A 22082-nucleotide genomic window follows, 5' to 3' on the forward strand; every position below is an offset into this window, starting at 1 on the left:
AATAAATCACTTATTTGTTTTAAGTTTAACCCTTGGGATGCCTGGATCTTAAGGATTACTGCAGATAAGTTTATTTTAATTTCACTAATTCCTGAGAATTAAGAATTTGACATTTTTAGAATTAAAATTCAAAATTATTGATAATTTGTAATATAGTTACCAATGCAATGTTGAATTTGAGATTCTAGAAGTACATTGATGAATCAAATAGTTTTTGAATGAAAAGTAAGAAGTTTGGGGAAATATCAACATATCCTGATAGAAGTGAAGTGTTATTATTCCACTGATGAGATACATTGGTACGTGAATTCAATTCAGTGAATTGTTTTTCTTTAAAATGAATTATAGCTTTCCATTTAATATTTGATTGTATACAGTGGCACACACCTATAATCCCAGTGTCTTGGGAGGCTGAGGCAGGAGGATTGCAGATTTGTTGAGAGCCACAGTTTAGTCGGAATGACGCCTGGCATTTTGCTAGAGGGAATGGTTGAAAGGTGACCCTACTCCAGGAATAGGGCGGCTCCAGGATTAGGACGGATCCTGCTGCCTTGGGCGCCCGCTACTTTGTAGTTCCCGTTGAGTTCTCGCAGAATTGGCTCGCGGAGCCCGGTGGAGGGAGTGTATTCCCAGGAAGTGTGTGTAGAGTGCCGGTGAGAGTTCGGGAATAAAGAGTTGCTGTTTGAACCTACAAGGCTTTGTGGCGGCTGGGTTATTTTGTGCCCAGACAGACTGAGGCACAGATTAGAGGCCAGCCTGGTCAATTAAGTGAGATTCGGCCTCAAAATAGAGTAGAAAGGACTGGTGATGTAACTCAGTGGTAAAAGTGCCCCTAGGTTCAATCCCCACTACCCAAAATAAAAATTTTTAAGAGATGGCTGTATAAAAATGTTATCATCTCTGTGGTTAAGGTTGTCATTCACCTTTAGACAAAGAGGAAACTTCACCCATCTTCAGAACCATCCTCACCATCACATACAGAAGACTCAGAAATGTTCTTTTTGGGAGGGGGGAATCCTGGGGAATGAACCTAGGGTTGCTTTACCACTGAGCTAAATCCCCAGTCTTTTTTATTTTGAGACAGGGTCTTATTAAATTGCTGAGGGTCTTGCTGAGAAATTTGTGATCCTTCTGCCTCAGACTCATGAGTTGCTGGGATTATAGGAATGTACCACCATGCCCAGCTTCAAAAGTGACTTTTTAATTTTTTATTTTATTAATTTTTTATATATGACAGCAGAATGCATTATAATTACGTTATACATATAGAGCACAATTTTTCATATCTCTGGTTGTATCAGAAGTGTCTTTTTAATCCATTATTTCTTCTCCTCTGCTGCTATTCTAAATTAATCTTTCATCTTCATTTATCTGGATGTTTGATTTAACCTATCAAATATTTACTTTACCACAAGTTTTTCTCTGTAATTATTACCAGTTATTTTTTTCTGAGAAAGAATTTGTGAATGTATCTTCTCTTTCTAAAAACTTTTGGCTCCACACTGTTTACATAAGAAGTTCAAACTTCTTTGTAGAGCTCCCATGGTTCCTTTCCTTTCTTTACTTTTCTAACCTCCAGTCTTACTGAATACCTTACTGAATATGTTGCTTTTTTCCCTTATACCATGGGTATCTACCTGGAATTTTCTGACATCCTCATCTCTTTTCTGCCTGGGGAACACCTCCCTTAAAGGCATGACTTATGGAGTTACTTTCCTTAAAGCTCAAAAGGAATTATTGGTTACATAATCTCTGTTCCTGCTTGCACCTCTCTTGTGTGTAGAAAGCATATCAGAGTTACTTGTTTGTATTTCTTATTCACCCAGAATTTCCTTCCAGTTGAATTATGAACTCCCTTATATTGGGGTAGTCACTCTCTAATTTTGTTCATCCCTAGAGTTTGGCACAGTGTTGGGGATGCATAAAATGAACTCAGTAGTTTGTTAATTAGTATAAAATAACGAGGCTCTTCTGTTTTTATTAGAAACAAAAAAGGATTTTAATCTTACTTTGTAGATTTTTCTTTATTTTTTGATACCAGGCATGGAATCCAGGGCGCTTAACCACTGACCACATCCCCAACCCTCTTTGTTTTTTTTACTTTGAGATGAGGTCTTGCTAAGTTGCTTGGGGCCTTGCTAACTGGCTTTGAATTTGGATCCTCCTGCCTCAGCCTGCTGAGCAGCTGGGATTACAGGTCTATGTAAACGTACGGGGCTTCATATTTTTTTTAATAAAATATATACATTTTATTTGTTCTAATTAGTTTTGCATCACAGTAGACTGCATTTTGAAACTTCTTACATAAATGGTATGTAACTGCTCATTCATCTGGTTGTACATGATGTGGAGTTACACTAGTCATATATTCATATATCAGATTCATTCTACTTTCTTTCCCATTTCCACCCTCCTCCCCTTCTTTTTGTTTAATGAACTTCTATTCTTACCTCCCCTACTCCCATATTGTGTGTTAGCATCTGCATATTAAGAGAACATTCAGCCTTTGTTTTTTTGGGATTGGCTTATTTCACTTAGCATGATATTCTCCAACTCCATCCATTTACTGGCAAGTGTCATAAATTCATTTTTCTTTATAGCTGAGTAATATTCCGTTGTGTATATGTACCACATTTTCTTTATCCATTTATTTGTTGAAGGGTGCCTTGGTTGATTCTATAGTTTAGCTATTGTGAATTAAACTGCTGTAAACATTGATGTGGGTGCCTCACTAGAGTATGCTGATTTTAAGGTTCCTTTCTATGTTTTCTGAGGAATCTCCATACTGCTTTCCAGAGTGATTGCAACAATTTGCAGTCCCACCAGCAATGTATGAGTGTACTTTTGTCCCCACATCCTTGCCAACATCTATTGTTACTTGTATTCTTGATTATTGCCATTCTTACTGGAGTGAGATGGAATCTCAGTGTAGTTTTGATTTGCATTTTTCAAATGCTGGAGATGTTGAACATTTTTTCATGTATTTGTTGACCGATTGTATTTCTTCTATTGCGAAGTGTCTGTTCAGTTCCTTTGCCCATTTATTGATTGGATTATTTGGTGTTTTTTTTTTTTTTTGGTGTTCTTTATATATCCTTTATATATTAATACTCTGAGGTGCGTATTATATATTAATACTCTATTCTTCTTTCCCCATTCTTAGACTCTGTATTAACATTTTTTATTGTTTCCTTGGCTGTGAAGAAGTTTTTTTGTTTGATTACATTCCATTTATTGATTCTTGATTTTACTTCTTGTGAGTTAGAAGTCTTGTTAAGGAAGTCAGTTCTTAAGCTGACATGGTGGAGATTTGGGCTTGCTTTTTCTTCTATTAGGCACAGGGTCTCTGTTCTAGTGCCTAAGTCTTTGATACACTTTGAATTGAATTTTGTGCAGGGTGAGAGATTGGGGTTTAATTTCATTTTGCTACATATGGATTTCCAGTTTTACCAGCACCATTTATTGAAGAGGCTATCTTTTCTCCAATGTATGTTTTTGGTGCCTTTGTCTAGTATGAGATAACTGTATTTATGTGGGTTTGTCTCTGTGTCTTCTGTTCTCTACCATTGGCATACTATCTGTTTTGGTGCCAATACCATTCTGTTTTTGTTACTGTGGCTCTGTAATATAATTTAAGGTCTGGTATTGTGATGCCTCTTGCTTCATTTTTCTTGCTAAGGATTGCTTTGGCTATTCTGGGCTTCTTGTTTTTCCAGATGAATGTCATGACTGCTTTTTCTGTTTCTATAAAGAAAGCCATTGTGATTTTAATAGGAATTGTATTAAATCTGTATGACGCTTTTGGTAATATGGCCATTTGACAATGTTAATTCTGCCTATCCAAGAGCATTAGAGATCTTTCCATCTTGTAAGGTCTTCTTCAGTTTCTTTCTTTAGTGTTCTTTATCTTTCATTGTATAGGTTTTCCATCTCTTTTGTTACATTGATTCCCAAATGTTTTTATTATATTTTGAGGCTATTGTGAAGGGGATGGTTTTTCTAATTTCTCTTTTAGTGGATTAATCCCTGATGTATAGGGATGTAATTGATTTATGGGTGTTAATTTTATATCCTGATACTTTGCTGAATTTATTTATGAGTTCTGGAGGCTTTCTGGTGGAGCTTTTGGTGTTCTAAATATAAAATCTTAGGCTGGGGGTCAGGCGTGTTCTGAGGGTGCCAGGTGAGGGACTTCCTCCGCATTGGGGAAGTCTGGTAGGGCCTGGGGAGGGCCGGGTCTGCACAGAGGCCCCCTCCCCAACGCCCAGCAGACTCCTTGTCCAATCGCTGCCCTAATCCTCCTCTGGGTTGTGAGCGGTAGCTGGGACCTGCTGTGCACCTCTGCCCCGAATGTCCGTTCCCCCTCGGCCCCCCCCCCCCACCTCCCCAGCCCGGCGACGTGGTCTCGGTCGCGAAGCTTTCCCTCGGTTTTATCGGGTCCTGAAGAATGAAGACTTAAATCCAAGGTCATGGCAAAGCACCTGAAGTTCATTGCCAAGACTGTGATGGTACATGAAGGGAACGTAGAAGGTGCATACAGGACCCTGAACAAAATCCTCAGCATGGATGGGCTCACTGAGGACATTAAACGACGAAGATGAGAAACCTCGCCGCAAGCGACAGCAGGAAAGCTATGAAACCTGCAGGCGGATCTACAACATGGAAATGGCTTGAGAGATCAACTTTTTGATGCGAAAGAATTGGGCAGATCCATGGCAGGGCTGCTGAGACGAGGATAGGAGGCCCACATCCAGTTTGTCTCCACCTTTCTCTATAATAAACTCAAATAGACTATATGCAAGAAAACTTGCATGTAGAGAAGCAACCCCACTGGTCAACAGTAGACTGTCTTTCTTATTAAGAGAAAGCGAAACAGTCCAAAAGTAGTCTAGGAGTAGAATGGTGGTGGTTAAAGGATAGGGAAGGAGGCTATCAGCTATTGTTTAATGGGTGTAGAGTGTCAGTTTGCAAATCTGAAAACATTCTGAAGATAGATGGTGATGATTGCCAAAAAAAGTGAATGTACTTAATGCCACTGATTATACACTTTAATAGTTTAAAAATGGTAATTTTTGTAAAAGTATTTACAATAAGTATGTTTAATTCCAGGGTAGGTAAGGAAAATTTCCAAACTCTGGTGGAACATATACCTACCATATTCTACCCACTTTTATGAACCCAAAAGCAAAATCTTATTGGAAAAGCATCAGTTACTTTTTACTGAGCTACTCCCCCATCCCTGTTCAACCATTGAACAGAGAGGAGAGGAATTATGTATGTATTTGGAATAAATCTGCTTCCAAAATACCTTAACAGTAGGCTGGAGTGATGGAATCCTTGCCCAGAGCAATAAAAGACAAGTTTAACATAAATATATATATATATATATATATATATATATATATATATATATATATATATATATATAATCATGTCATCAGCAAATAGGGATAGTTTTGAGTTCTTCTTTCCCTATTCTTATCCCTTTAAATTCTTCCTTCTGTCTAATTGCTCTAGTTAGATTTTCAAGGATTATGTTGAATAGAAGAGAGAGAGAGGGCATCCTTCTCTTGTTTTTAGAGGGAATGCTTTCAATTTTTCTTCATTTAGAATGACGTTGGTCTTGGATTTAGCTTTTACAATGTTGAGTTATGTTCCAACTATCTCTAGTTTTTCTAGTGTTTTGAACATGAAGGGCTGCTGTATTTTGTCAAATGCTTTCTCTGTATCTGTTGAGATGATCATATGATTCTTTGTTAAAATCTATTAATGTGATTAATTACATTTATTAATTTCCATATGTTGAACTAACCTTGCCTCTTCAACAGATAGTGCTGGGAGAACTGGATATCCATATGCAACAAAATGAAATTCAACCCCTGTCTCTCACCATGCACAAAACTCAACTCAAAGTGGATCAAGGACCTAGGAATTATACCAGAGACCCTGCGCCTAATAGAAGAAAAAGTAGGCCCAAGTCTCCATCATGTCAGATTAGGCCCCAACTTCCTTAATAAGACTCCTATAGCACAAGAATTAAAATCAAGAATCAATAAATGAGATGGATTCAAACTAAAAAGCTTCTTCTCAGCAAAAGAAACAATCAAGGAGGTAAATAGAGAGGCTACAGAATGGAAGCAAATTTTTAACACACGCACATAGCTAGAGCACTAATCTCCAGAATATATAAAGAACTCAAAAATCTTAACCCCCCAAAAAACAAATAACCCAATCAATAAATGGGCTAAGGAACTGAACAGACACTTCTCAGAAGATGATATACAATCAATCAACAAATATATGAAAAAATGTTCAACATCTCTAGCAATTAGAGAAATGCAAATCAAAACTACTTTAAGATTTTATCTCACTCCAGCCAGAATGGCAGCTATTAAGAATACAAACAAGGGGCTGAGGTTGTGGCTCAGAGGTAGAGCACTTGCTTAGCATGTGTGAGGCACTGGGTTTGATCCTCAGCACCACATAAAAATAAAATATTGTGTGCACCTACAACTAAAAAAATATTTTTTTAAAAAAGAATACAAACAGTAATAAGTGTTGGTGAGGATTTGTGGAAAAAGGCACACTCATACATTGGTGGTGGGACAGCAAAATGGTGCATTCAATATGGAAAGCCGTATGGAGATTCCTTGGAAAACTGGGAATGGAACCACTTTTTGACCCAGCTGTCTTACTTCTCAGTCTATACCCAAAAGTTGTGAATTCTTTTAGTTTTTGTTTATCATGGAAGGTTTTTATTTCATCTTTAAATCTGAAGCTTAATTTTGCTGGATATAGGATTCTTGGTTGGCATCTATTTTCTTTCAGAGCTTTGTATATGTTATTCCAGGACCTCTTAGCTTTGAGGTTCTGGGTGGCTTCATCTTTTTCTAAAATTTCTTTTTCTGACTTTTTGTTTGCTATAGGTTCTTCAGACCAGAGGTAGTTCAGTGTTGACCTGGGTACCTCCTAGAGTATTGCTAGGAGCTGGAGATCCTTGGGTTAATCTAATTATGATTAAAACAAGAGAGGTTTGAGCTACCACTAAAAATATTTGTGTATGTTGGCTGCTGAATGGTGTATTACCTTGCTACAGTTCTTTTGGAGCTGGGCATCTAGTTTGGACCTTACTGAAAAGTGTAAGGTCATGTTTTCCATTAATCTAGTTCCCAGTATTTCACTCAGGAGATTTTTCTACTGAACTTGATTCTCTGTACTTGAGAAATTCTCTGAATTACCTTTAAATTCTACATTGAGTGTGGTTTTCTGCCTAGGATTGTTTTTACTTAAGGTGGTAATTTCTACTCTTTGTACAAATAGGTACTTATTTTTCTATTATCTTTAGAATTGTTTGCATCAAGAATTTTCCAGAACATAGAGTCTCAGGTGGAAAACTTAATAGAATCACAGTTTCTGCTTAATATTTTTTTCTTTTTTCATTGTGACAAGTGAGAGTGAAGTTTGCATGGTATTGATACACATTATGGACAAATAGGAGACATGACTTAAATTTTAAAAATTCACTATAGTATATATCTATGTTTTTACTACAAGTATGTATACATACACCCATGTATGTAAATTTTAATCCTGTACTTTTACTTATTAAACTTCTTGGATTATTTTTAGGATGCCTTTTCTGTAGTCATGCTATTTAATGAACATTAAAATGTAAAAAGCAATTTTCCTAAAACTGTATTCGTTTTGTCTCTCTTCTTGTCTTTTAAAATAGAGTTAGGGAAGAATTAAGGTGCCCTCTAAAAATCAAACTGTCATAGCAGGGCAGGACAGGTTTGCCTGCTTTTCCACACTTGTCATATAAAAGAAAACATTGTACTTTTATGATACTTAATATTACACTTACCTGAAACATCCAAGCTGTGTGGTATGAAATACTACTATTACATGGAAGAACTCCTGGAAAGGGACACTGACATTGGATAAGAGCAGTAAAGCTTCCCTACCCCATGTACCTTAGTTATTGAAATATTTCTGGACATGTGGTAAAGGGGACACATCTTTAGTCTTTATACTAAAGTATTAGCCTCTGCCCTCAAATTAGTATTCACATGTTTCATTCAGGAGATGTTTCTGCTTGAGTTCCATATACCCTCTGGGACCTTGCTGTTTCACACGGTGAATTTCAGAGGTGCCACATCACCATTTACCATATGGCAGTATACAAAAGAGAAATAGTAATGATATATGTACTACTTTATTCTCCATTTAAAAACTGCGGAGTTTAAAATTGCAGATTTTTTAGTATTGATTTAACAGATGGAAGTTATATTTAAACTTATTAAGTGAAATAATTACTGGGTTCATTCCTTGTTCCTATCCATGTAATTCAGAGTAAGAGGCCTATGCTTCAGTCTATTCTGCTCAAGCTTTCAAATTCCTTTGACAGTCTGGATGTGAAATTCAAAAGCCATTAATGTGATGTGTTAATTTTGCACTTTTTGACTTACTGCAAAAAATCTTATAGTTTCCATAGCAACGATATCCTATCCAGATTGTGTAATATTCTTTACAGTATTAAAAATAAAACTATGCAATTGCATGAGCTTCTGGAGCTCTTCATTTAGGGAAATAGGGAATTGAAATATTTCTGTTGAAAAATGTGATCACTTGTGAAAAATTTGTCAGAAAGCTTTTATAATTTTGTTTTAAGAACTTATTAAACTTAATAAGAGATACCTGGTAGTTAATTTACTTGTTAAATGTATAATCTGTACATTTTAAGCATTGTGTCAGAGTATCTCAGGCATATGTGCTGTCACACACGTACTTGGCTTTCATTTTATTTGGTTACCTGCTGTTTATGCTTTTTCGAGACTTCTGAGTGATCTGAAGAAATAGGAAGCATTATGGAGAAAAGAGAAAAAATGATCACTTAAGCTTTCCCTGATTTTTGACCTTGGTCTTTAAAACATGCCCAGACTCTCACTTTGAAAATATTAGAGATTATCCTAGTAGTTGATTATTTCCAGAATATTAAATTATTTTGATTCCTCCATTCTAGTTTTTTTGTGGGGGGAGTGGCACCAGGGATTGAACTCAGGGAGGGACATTTGACCACTGAGTCACATCCGTAGCCCTATTTTGTATATTATTAGTGATGGGGTCTAACTGAGTTGCTTAGTGCCTTGCTAAATTGCTGAGGCTGGCTTTGAATTTGTGATCCTCCTGCCTCTATCTCCGGAGCTGCTGGGATTACAGACCTGCGCCACTGAGCCTGACCTTTATTCTAATTTAAAAGACAATATTACTTAGTGCTTGGGTTGACTTAATTTCCTACATCTTAACACAATTGTTTTTAATTTTTGTATTATCTCCAACATATGTATAGATGTATATATATTTCTATATAACATAATTTGTGCATTTTCTTAGTGGTGTATGGTAGACATTTACATGTTTCTAATGACCATAGCCATCATTTTAATAATTATATCACAGACCATCCTTTTTTTTTTTTTGGGGTACTGAGATTGAACTCAGAGACTCTTAACCACTGAGTCACATCCCCAGCCATTTTTATTTTTTTATTTTGAGACAGGGTCTCACTAGATTGCTTAGGGCCTCAGCCTCCCAAGTCACTGGGATTACAGGCATGTGCCACATGTCATGGCTACAGTCCATCCTTTTGACATATCTGGGGTATTTTCTGTTTATCAAAATGCTGCTTATTTGCTGAATGGCATATCTTGGAAGAAAAATGTCCATGATTTTCACGTTGACTATGGGAGAAAGAAATCATAATTTTATAATTTCTTATACAATGAAATCATTTCCCCAAAACATAGGTGATTGTGATAATCTTTAAAATGCATGCAAAAATATGTTTTTAAAGCATGTTATGTTTTTAAAGCATCTTAAACTGCTTTATCGGCTAGTAAACACAGATAAATGAGGAGAATAGTTATATAGGACAAATTTGTCATTTTTTTGGCATTTTAATGCATCCATTATGTCCTGATGATATCTTGCTGAGGCTCTACTCCAAAGACAAAATTTGGAGGGCGTGAATTATGCCCCTGTTATTAGAACAACCCCGTATATGATCTGTAGTTCCAGCATTCAGCTGGGGTCCTTGTGTATTTTTGGTGTTAGTGTCTCAAAGATACTTTATTCACCAGCTGCTCATCTGATGTTGGTTCTATGGGTTTGTATCATCATTATTGAATTCCTAGTTACTCTGATTAACTATTAGGAATTCCGAGATCCCTAATCCTTTTTCTATTGTTTGCAAAACCAACGGTAACTACTGAGTTTCTTGTAGAGTTTCCTGAGAAATGAGATGTTGGTGGCTATGTTTTGAAGTCTTAAGGGCTTTTGGTTGGGGATCTTAGAGCTTTTGAATATCCCTTATTCTAGTTGAGACTCAGTTTTCTAGGTGAGAACAGGTTCCTTGTCCTGTGAATGCTTTTTATACTATGAAATTACTTTAAATGACTCTGGGAGTTTATGTCTGTCAGTTATTTTTTTAGTGAATGTTTATAACAGAATGCTTTCATAGACTTCAGATAATTAAGACAGGAGTAGAATTATCTTGCAATATGTTTGAGTTTATATTTATTCTTGTTTACTCTTCAAAACTAGTGCTGTGTTTAGTATCCTGTTCAGTTTTGAATTTTGTGTTTTGGCTCTGTCTGGTATTTTCATTATGACATGAATTGCTTTTTTAATTTCTTATTTCTGTAGTTGAAATATTATCAAAAATAGTAAGTGAGGAGCTGGGGATATAGCTCAGTGGGTAGAGTGCTTGCCTCACATGCACAAGGCCCTGGGTTTAATCCCTAGCACCAAAAAAAAAAAAAAGTGATGCATGGCATAGTGGCTACATATCTCCGAGAAACTACACGAATTCCTGTTGTTTTTATAGTTACAATTTTGAGTCTGAAAGTAATATATGAAAAAATAAAAAAAATTTGTTTTTGTTCATGTGCAGAAAAGATGAAAAGGAATATGCGTTGAAGCAAATCGAAGGCACAGGAATATCCATGTCGGCTTGTAGAGAGATTGCAGTAAGTGGATGTAAATACAGTTGCTTATCTTATTATTGATATTGGGTGATGATTTGTTGTAATCTGAGTATAATGTATACAATACATAGTTATTTCACAGATGTTAGTTTAAGGATGTTTTATATTAAGATGAGAAAATTTGTATAAAGTTAAAATTATTTGAAAGTTGTCTTTGAACATTCTCTTAATGATATTTAGGATATTATAATCTTAGAAATACTGAACAAAATAATGATTCAATTAAAATTAGAACATGATTATTTTAATTAATAATTCCCTATAGTTTTAGGATTGTTATTTTTATGTAGGGAAAGGAGTCATATTATTATCTTATGCATTTAAAATTTTTAGGAAATATATAACTTAGTGATAGATTTTACTAGTTGCCAGAAAAGATTATCATAATAATCCTTTAAATAACGATAGTTCCTTTTTTGTCTTACTATGACAAATTAATACCTATGCAATTGAGAAATGATTATCTCTTAACAGTACCTAACATTTGCTGGGTGCTTTTAAGTTCATTTAATTTTCACCACAGTCCTGTGAAATAAGCACTTTTAATATCGCCCTTTTAAAAAAATTATTTTAGTTTTTTTTAAATAACTTTCTATTTCAAACCAAAGGGATTTTTTTTAAAGAGAGAGAATTTTTTTTTAATATTTATTTTTTAGTTCTCGGCGGATACAAATATCTTTGTTTGTATGTGGTGCTGAGGATCGAACCCTGGCCGCATGCATGCCAGACGAGCGCGCTACCGCTTGAGCCACATCCCCAGCCCTATTTTAATTTTTGATAAACCTTTATTTTGTTTATTTATATGTGGTGCTGAGAATCAAACCTGTTGTCTCACACATGCCAGGCAAGTTTGCTACCCCTGAGCCACAGCCACAGCCCTAGCCCTTAATATCCCCTTTTTACAAATCAGAAAACAGACAAAACGGTAGAAGGCATAATATGATAATACTTTATTTTAGTTCTTCAGCGGAGATTGCTAATTAGGGTATTATTATGATATTACGTGTTAGAAACTTTTATCTCTAAATTGTTAAATTCTTAAATATTTAATTGTTATTTAGTAATTGTTCAATAATTGTTTATATTGTTCATGTCTGTTAGAAATTTCAACCTCTAGTAACTATTACATATATTACCAATAGTTCCACATTTCTGTTTTACTCATATGGAAACACTCCTTCATCACTCTTAGTCTGGCAAGAAGTCTGCTTGAAATTAGAATTAGATGTCTGTTTGTCTAACTGGCTAATGAAGGGAACTATGAAGTCCTTCCAAATCATAAATTTTTAAATTAAATGAATAAATAGAACTTTAAAAATTCCATTAGTTATCCATGATGCTAAGTTTGCTTTACAGTATAAGTTTATTGTTGGAAACTTTCAGTTTGGTGGTTTTTCATTACTTCTGAAGCGATTTTATAATGTCCTACCAGAATAAGTATTTGATAAGTGATTTGTTGTTCCTTAAAATTCTTACACATTATCATATCAATAATATAAATATCATTGGTGTATTATTTTGCTGTGTTAGAGTACTATATAATTTAGAAAAGCATTTTTTAGCCTTTCCTTCCATGAGTCAGTTTGGTAAATAGCTGGAATTTAATGTATTGATTAATGGGAAATGAAAACTCAATTGTAGATGTTCTTTTTTTTTTTTTTTTTAGTTGTTGGTGCTAGGGATTGAACCCAGGGCCTTGGGCCTTGTGCATGTGAGGCAAGCATTCTACCAACTGAGCTACCCCAGCCCTGGAGATGTCCTCTTTGAACAGATACTTCTGTGTGCTGAGGAATCCATAGGTGTTTATATCTTAATGTAAATTTTGGAGGTTATAGAGAAACTAAACTATTAAAGTCATTCATAGCCTTCATATTTTTATTGAGAGCTTGCCTAATAGAACTTTATAAAGTATGCAGTTTCTATATTAAAGAATTTTATCACCACTTGAAATATTTAGTCCCAGTGTGATAGGAATTTTGACAAAATTTTATTTAGTACATTGCTATGCATATACATCTTATATATTCAGTACACTAACACAGTTATATAATGATTGTTTTATACATACTTCCTTTTTTTTGGGGGGGGGGGTTAGCTTTCATGTCTCTGTGACCAAAATAACTTAACTGACAAGAAAAGCTTAGAGGAGGAACAGTTTATTTGGGACTCACAGTTTCAGACGTCTCAGACCACAGATGGCTGTTTTCATTGCTCTGAGTCTAAGGTGAGAGCACATTGTGGATTAAGGGCCTGGAGGTGGTGCCAGGAAGCAGAGAGAAAAGGAGGAGAAATGGCCATAGGGAGAACGCCTGTAATGTCTGAAGTCCTGAAAGTCTCCTCTTGGTATTTATAGAGCAGGTGTACTAGAAATAAATTATGTTTTTATTTTATTTTCATGTTGGGATGTATTTCTTTATTCTTTATCCTTACCTAGAACTCCTTCATGTTTGGAGTGTATTTTTTTTTTTTTTTTTGAACTGTCAACCCACTGTCTTCAGGACAGTGATTTCTGATGACAAATCAACTGTTAATTTGAGAATTTCTTATACATGAGGAGATTTTTCCTTGCCAATTTTAAGATTAATAATGAAAAATGAAATACTGTAAGAGTTTGGGGGTAGAGTTTGTTGTTTTCTTAGGATTCTGGGAACTGATACAAGGTAAACAAATGCATAGGGAGGAATTTTCATTTCCCAAGAGCTAAAAGAGAATCAGGAAGCAAATGGAATCACCAGTCTTATGTTATGGTGTTTCTGTCTGCCTTACTATATGTTAGATCATGAGTCTCTTGAAACGTGTGTGTGTGTGTGTGTGTGTAGTTATGTGTGTGTGTGTAGTTGTATATTTTTGTAGTATATTCAATCTGTGTTTCCTATGAGAAGACTAAGTGGTAAGAGTTTATATTTTCAGTAGGTGATGTAAATATTTATTGCCATCATTATTGGAAAAGAGGTGGGCCATGTAGATTTATGGGGTTTTGTATAAAGGTGACAAAAGTGAGAAGGAACAATTTGAAAGAGACACTGGCTGTACTCACCAATTGTGTGTGTGTGTGTATGTATGTGTGTGTGTGTGTGTGTGTGTGTTTTATGGTGAGGGAAGATGGGATGTTGTGTAACCCACTCATGGATGTAGCTGAAAACTTTCTCTCTTTCCCCACTTTTTGGGAATAGACTAGTTGGCTATTGGTAGTGACTTTAGGCACCCGTGTGTGGTTGCTGCAACTCCCTTGCTTATAAAGAATTGGTGAGTTATTATTGAAGAGTTGGCTTTCTGCTGTGTTAGTGTACTTCCATACTAAGGAAAATCAGTGGAGTTCTCCTAAAAATTATCAACTTTATATTCTTGCTCTAAGCAATTAGATTTAATTGGCTATCAATTCGCTGAATTTAGTTTATTTTTCTCTTGAATAACATTGAAGCAAAATTGCAATAGTTACATAAATACAGAGTGAAAGACTGAATATAAATCTGATACTGTTTATGTGAAGAGCTTAACTTAGAACCTGAGCATAAATGTGCAAATAAATGATTGTTGTTACTATTATTTTTTGTAATTTTTTTTTTTAGTTGTAGGTAGACACAGTACTTTTATTAATTTATTTATGTGGTGGTGAGGATCAAACCCAGTGCCTTACACATGCAAGGTGAGAACTCTACCACTGAGCCACAACCCCATCCCCTGTTGTTACTATTATTATTGGTAATAATCTTTTCCTAGTTAAACTCTAATTAAACAAAATTTTTAGCTGAATGTGCTTCCCCTGTGGTCAAAGTAAATCAGTTTTAAGACTCTCTCTCTATATATATTTGTTACTGGGGATTGAATTCGGGCACTCAACCACTCAGCCACATCCCCAGCCCTATTTTGTATTTTATTTAGAGACAGGGTCTCACTGAGTTTCTTATCGCCTCGCCATTGCTGAGTCTGGCTTTGAACCCATGATCCTCCTGTCTCAGCCTCCCTAGCCACTGCACCTGGCAAGACTATAAATTTAATTAAGTTTAAAGTATTTTTTTTATTATAGCATTGTAGTTATACATAGTCGTTGGGTTCCTTTTGACAAAATCATACATGCAAGGAATTTTATTTCAATCCCCATCTTCCCTTTTCCTGTTCTTCTCCCTCCCCCTATTCTCCTTCTTCTACTCTATTGATCTTCCTTTCACTCCTTTATTTATTTACATATTTTTGATTGGTATTTTCTACATATATGTGAAGTTGAAATTCCCTTGGTAACATTTATATGTGTGAATAACATGATTTTGTTAAATTCATTCCATATTTTCTCCCATTCCTGTCCTTCCTTCTTTCCTCCACCTTCTTCTCTACTTTCTATACCATTGATCTTCTCTATATACTTATGATATTTGATCCCACCTCTCCCTACTACTGCCTTCTTCCCTTATTTTGCTCTGGTGTCCACATATGAGAGAACACATTTGACGCTTGATTTTGTGAGTCTGACTTATTTCAGTTAGCATGATATTGTCCCATTTTCATCTATTTACCAACAAGTGCCATTATTTCATTTTTCTTTATGGCTGAATAAAACTCCATTGTGTGTATATACCACATTTACTTAGTCTGTTCATCTATTGGTCTATTCATTTATTTTTTTTAAATGTATTCTTATAGAAGATACTAAGCTATGAAATTTAACATAAACTGGTAACCCTAGAGACATTGAAATGGGAACAAAATCATTTTTTTAAAAAAAGAAATATGTCTTTGGTTTCAGTTTGTAAAGTGGGAAATAACTTGGATTTGGATTCATGTAGACTTGGGGCTCTATTTGGACTCCATCATTACTCCTGCACTCTTACACAAGTTGTTACTAGTTCCAGGACCTATTTTCTTGGTAGCTATAGAGATGAAGATTTTAAAGGGGAATTGTATATATCTTGATTTACTTGCAGGGTTGGCATTACTAAGAAAGTAGACCTTATAGTAGTGTACAGATTGATCAGATTCTCAGAACTCCATGAGCTTCATTTTCCTTGCTAATGTTCCAAGTCATTCTTAGCCTATAACCAGAATATTAGCTCAATCTCATGAAATGTTTTGACAAAGCAGTTCTTTCTAAACATGTTCAAGAGCCTTATAAATTGTGCTCTGTAAACAGGTATAATATTATGTGTCAAAATTTACAAATATGCAAACTCTTCCCAGAAAATCTTAAATAAACCGGTGACTTATCATGGTTATCTTGGGCTTTATATTCCTGACATGTGGATACATATCCCCATAATACATGTCCTATAGGTTAAGAAGACAAGCACTACTTTAGGTAACCCCAGCATTCTCTTTCCACACTTCAGGGGTATACCTGAGACAATACCATTCTTGATTCTGAAGCAGCCAGCAGTACTTCTGAGTATTTTACAAACTCTATAAATGTTCTGCACTGGAGGAGCAGGATGGATGGTTTGAGGAGGAGATTAGTTGTATAGATTTTTCTGGTCTGGGGACCTGTTGTCATATAAATGCTGCTGGAAATTCTTGTTTTGTCAAACAGGATGACTTCTGTATTGGGTGTTGTCCAGTACTCCTATCCTTAGTAGAGGAAGAGATAAAATAAAAAGTGGTATGCATAGAAAAGAAAAAAAGGGGGATCCTGTGAGTGCTTAGGAGGGAGGACTGCCTGTGAGTGCTTAGGAGGGAGGACTGCCTGTGAGAGTGGAGTCTGACTTGCATATATTTTAGCAGTATATATTACATCTAACCCCCTGGGTTGCAATGTGGATAGTTTCTACTTTTATTTCAGTTTGTTCTTTAAACCACTTATTCTGATTACTTGGGTTTAGATTTAACTATCTTTCTATGTACAATATCTTTCTTCATTGTTGTTTTTTGATTTAATAAGAATTATTAATCCCATATGCCGATTCTGAGTATAACTTATCTAATTTCTGAACCCAAGTTTCTTTATGTTTGATATGGGATAATAGTAACTAGCCTCACAGTATTGTAGTAAGGATAAGTTAAAGTACATAAACCTTTTGGCTCCTAATCAGCTCTCAGTGAAGGTTAGTTTTTTCCTCCTTTCTTTTTAAAAAATTTTTTAAAGTTATAGAGGGACATAGTATCTTTATTTTTATGTGGTGCTGAGGATCGAACCCAGTGCCTCACCTGTGTAAGGTAAACGCTTTGCCACCAAGCTACAACCCCAGCCCCTCCTCCTTTCTTTTAAGTTGAATTTGTTAGTAGGATGGAAAGATAAATTGAGGATGGGTTTAGATGAAATCAGTACTAAAAATAGGTCTGCTAAATACTTCTTTTAAACATTCAATACTTTGTTGTCTTTGCTAAGTTATTCCACCCCCCCCTCCCACATAATGATGGGATTTGTTACATATCCGTATATGCACACAATATAACAGTATAATTTGACCAATATCACTTCCCTCTTCTCTCTTCTCTGCTAAATTATTTTTAAAATGTGCTGTAGCAGAAAGTACATTTGTTTCCTCCAAATATATCAGTAGATTAGCAGAGATTGATTATGAGTTTTTTTTAAACACTTGCTGAGGCAATATAGAACATTATTTTCAGAAATATCGAAGTTGTTTTAAGCCAGTTTTTGAAACATGCAGTGCGTTCTCCCTCAGGAAACTTGGATATAAATGGTACCCAGGTTATCAGTTTGCCCAAGCTATTATGATCTGAAGGCAGGGTAGTATCTCTACTTTTTTTATTTGCTAATAATTGCCTTGTGGCATAATATGTAGTCTGTTTTAGAGAAGGATTCATGTGATGCTTAGAGGAAAGTGTATTCACTCATTGATGGATGATATTCAATATAAGTCTGATAATTCACTCAGGTGACTAAGTTTTGGTTGTTTCATATTATAGTTTGTAAGGACCACTTGTAACTTGTTTCTATGGTGAAGTGCATTATTTATCTCTAATTTTAAAATTTTTATTTCTTTATTTGGTGTGGCAGTTGAATTCAGGGCTTTGAACATGCTAAGCATATGCTCTGCCACTGAGCTACAACCTCAAATGGGAAATTGGTATTTAGAATTATTGTCTTTTTATTTTCTTAATTATTTTTTTTAGTTGTAGGTTAACACAATATCTTTCTTTTCTTCTTATGTGGTGCTGAGGATTGAACCTAGTGTGAGGGAAGCACTCTACCACTGAGCTGCAACTTCAGCCCCTTTTTTTTGTTTTTGAGACAGGTTCTCATAGGTTGCTTACAGCCTTGCTAAGTTGCCGAGGCTGGCTTTGAACCTGTGATCCTCCTGTGACAGCCTCTCAAGCTGCTGAGATAATAGGTGTGTGCCATAAAACCTGGCACCTTGTCATAGTTTTAGAAATGGTTCTACAAATTCAGCAGGTCCAGGTCACTAGCTGGTGTCTGAGGTATCGGACACTAGAATAGAGATTGGAAAAATTAGCCAAAGCATTAGGGGTTTTTATAGCAACCAGGAGTGAGAGAGATTTAAAAAAATTTTTTTTTAATCCAAGTAGTGAGTATTGGGAGCTATGACTTTGCCAGAAAAAAAGATGAGGGAGGGGATAATGAAGCACCTAGGAAGGCTCAGTGACCAGCAAGTAGAGTTTTATGTGTAATCAGGAATGAAGGTATGTACCTAGTCAATAGCTATTTTAAGTCAGTGGAGAGAGCTATTAGACAAGGTAATGTCAAGTGATATGGTTGATAAATCCAGAGAGTACAGAACATTATTTTCAGAAATATGGAAGTTGTTTTAAGGTGTTGGAGTGGCTTTTATTTTTATTTTATCATTGATTTCTAATTTCATTTCATTATGATCTGAATGTAGGGTAGTATCTCCACTTTTTTGTTTTTGCTAAGAGTTGCCTTGTGGCATAATATGTGGTCTGTTTTAGAGAAGGATCCATGTGATACTGAGAGGAAAGTGTATTTACTCAGTGATGGATGAAATATTCTATATAAGTCTGTTAAATCTAAGTTATTGATGTATTATTGAGTTGTGTAGTTTCTTTGTTTAGCTTTTGTTTGGAAGATCTGTTCAGTGGTGAAAGAGGTGTGTTAAAGTCACCCAGAATTATTGTGTTGTGGTCTGTTTGACTCTTGAACTTGAGAAGAGTTGTTTGATGAACATAGATGCTCCGTTGTTTGGGGCATATATATTTATAATTGTTAAGTCTTGTTGATGTATGGTTCCCTTAAGCAGTATGTAATATCCTTTTTTATCCCTTTTGATTAACTTTGGCTTGAAGTGTCCTTTATCTGATATAGGGATAGAAACCCCTGCTTGTTTCTGCATCCATGTGAGTAGCATGTTTTCCCCCAACTTTTTACCTTCAGTCTGTATATGTCTTTTGCTATGAGATGAGTTTTTTGAAGTATTTTGTTGGGTCTTTTTAAAAATTCAGTTTGCCAATCTATGTCTTTTGATTGCTGAGTTTAAACCATTAACATTCAGGGTTATTATTGAGACATGATTTGTATTCCTGGTCATTTTTGTTTGTTTTTGGTAATTTAACTTGACTTGGTTTCTCCATTGATTGGTTTTTCCTTTGGTGTAATATCTCCCTTTGCTGATTTTCATTTCCTCTTCATGGAATATTTTGCCAAGGATGTTCTGCAGTGCAGACTTTCTATTAACTTTTGTTTGTCCTGAAAGGTTTTTATTTTGTCATCAAATCTAAAGCTAAAGTTTGTTGGATATAAGATTCTTGGTTGGCATCCATTTTCTTTCAGAGCTTAGTGTATATTGTTACAGGATCTTCTAGCTTTCAGAGTCTGGGTTGAAAAGTCTGCAGAGATCCTAATTGGTTCCCCCCTCTATGTAATCTGATTCTTTTCTCTTGTGGCTTTTAATTATCTCCTTATTCTGTGTGCTAGGCATTTTCATTATAATGTGTGTTGGTGTAGATCTGTTGTGATTTTGTACATTTGGTGTCCTGTAAGTCTCTTGTATTTGATTTTCCAGTTCATTCTTCAGGTTTGGAGAATTTTCTGATAAGATTTCATTGAATAGATTGTTCATGCCTTTGATTTGTAACTATGCCTTCCTCTATCCCAATAATTTTTAAATTTGTTCTTTTTAATTCTTGAATGTTTTGCTTAAGGTTTCTTACATCTTCATTGTGTGGTCAACTTTATTTTCAAGATTATATATTTTATCTTCATTATCTGAGGTCCTGTTTTCTAAGTGATCTAATCTGTTAAGTTTTTTATTTGGTTTATTGTTTCATCTCAAGGATTTCTATTTGTTTTTTTTTTTCAGAACCTCTATCTCCATATTGAAATAATCTTTAGCTTCTTGTATTTGCTTATAGCTCTTTATCCAAATGATTTTTTGCTGTCTGTATTTTCTCTCTTATATCATCCTTTAATTCACAGGACATTTTAATTATGTACATCCTGAATTCCTTCTCTGTCATTGCTTCTGCTGTGCTGGCCATGGATTCTAATAATGTAGTATCTTGGTTTCTATGGGGGCACTTTCTTCCCTTGTATTTTCATGTTGTTTGTGCATCTTCCTTTCTAGCACTGTGGATCCGAGGTATTACAGTTTTTATCCTATAGGCTTATAGTGTCCCTGCAGGGTTCCAATACCTCTCCTTTAAGGGGGAGAACAATGTTAACAGATCCTAATAAAAACAATATGCAACCTTAAACCAAATAGCTCCTATTAAGACATTTGCGGTTTTGTGCCAATATACAGAAATGTTGAGTTCAGTTATTATTTACAATATAAACAGTAGGTTTTCAAAAGGGTCTACAGTTTCTGATGGTGGACAAAGAGAGACCCGGGGGTAGGGTGTAGGATGAGATGTTAAGGAGGTAGGAAGTGAGGATATAGAATTATTAGATTTTAGGAAGCTTGAAAGAAGAATCTAAAGAAGTTGGCTAGTAGCAGGAGAAAAGAGAGAAAGTAATTTTGGGGAGACAAGTAAGTGGGAAGATTCAGAGAGAGAGAGAGTACAAAAAACAAACATAAAAATTAAGAAAAATAAAAAAATGTAAAAATAGGAGATAAAAAAATATACAACACAACTATAATATACTATTCAGACATCCCTGTCCTCAGCAGTCAAATTCATGAAAAGTACTTGGTTTCACAAATGTTGGGGATGTGAGGGTGGGAAAAGAGAAAAAAAAATAAAAAAAAATCTCAAATGAAAATACAAGAATTGATTTTGTTGGAGTTCAGTACCTTTCCTGCTCCCTTCTCATCCAATAGGTTGTCTGTTGTTTGCTGGTATCTGCATGCTCAGGATAGTGAGGTTATTATGGCTGGAGGGTTGGTCTTGGGGGTGGAGCTCCTGGAGGTTGGATATAGCACTTGCTGGTTCCTGATGGGAGACTACACCCCAAGGATCTCCTTTGGTGCCTGCTTGTGTGATGTGGGCACTTGGTCTTATATCACCTGAAGACCTCACAATTCCTGGTCTCTAAACTATATTTCACTCAACCCCCTCCCTTTCTACTTCCCAATCAGGAACCTGTCTCTCTGGAGTTTTGTGGGTGGTGCTGTGGGGGCTGTGCACCTGTCATGGAGAGCTGTTTTGTATTGGGCAGTTTAGGGCCAGGCTCTATGACCTACTGATGAGCTGCATAGCTGCAAGCAATGTGCCAAGTTAGTGGCTGTGGGGAAGAGAGGGGAATGGGGGAGTATAGGTACCTTGATATTGCTTCTAGGCCCCAGCAGATGTCCCAAGCTGGGAGTTGCCTCAACTGAAAATGGTGACAAAGGTGTCCCAAGATGCTTTTAAACACGGAGGTGGCTGCTTTCAGATAAGGGGTATTGGTCAGGTATTGGCCGGGTGGTGGTGTTGGGCAGCGTGTTCAGAGATGCAGCTCTGTGGTGTGCAGTGTTATGGCACACCACAGACCCTGTCCTGTGTTCCCAGGTGCATGCTACTGCGTGTAGGAGACTATGGCAGTGGCTGCAGTGTCCCAAGATGGAGGTGACCCAAGGGAGCCCCATATTGGTAGATGGGAGTCCACATTGGAGGGGCAGCCGGAGTCCTGCATGGGAACAGTGAGATTCCTGTGTGGGTGGGCGGCCAGTGTTCCCCCATGGTGCTGATCCT

At 35.9% G+C, this 22082-nt stretch overlaps 1 protein-coding gene and 1 pseudogene across 10 annotated transcripts in view; both read left to right on the plus strand.

Moving 5' to 3' along the window:
- The window catches only part of Cdk19 (cyclin dependent kinase 19), a 163820-nt gene that overhangs the window by 47199 nt on the left and 94539 nt on the right, over positions 1–22082 (plus strand). For all 10 annotated transcript variants that reach the window (XM_071613130.1, XM_071613127.1, XM_071613124.1 and 7 more), the window contains one exon: positions 10952–11027. In XM_071613130.1, coding sequence (XP_071469231.1) covers positions 11004–11027 — 24 coding nt within the window. In that variant the 5' untranslated portion in view covers positions 10952–11003. The remainder of the gene's footprint in view (positions 1–10951; positions 11028–22082) is intronic.
- Positions 4470–4728, plus strand: LOC114086807 (small ribosomal subunit protein bS21m pseudogene; annotated as a pseudogene).

The sequence above is a fragment of the Marmota flaviventris genome, chromosome 6 (genome assembly GCF_047511675.1).
Source record: "Marmota flaviventris isolate mMarFla1 chromosome 6, mMarFla1.hap1, whole genome shotgun sequence".
Taxonomy (NCBI): Eukaryota; Metazoa; Chordata; class Mammalia; order Rodentia; family Sciuridae; genus Marmota; species Marmota flaviventris.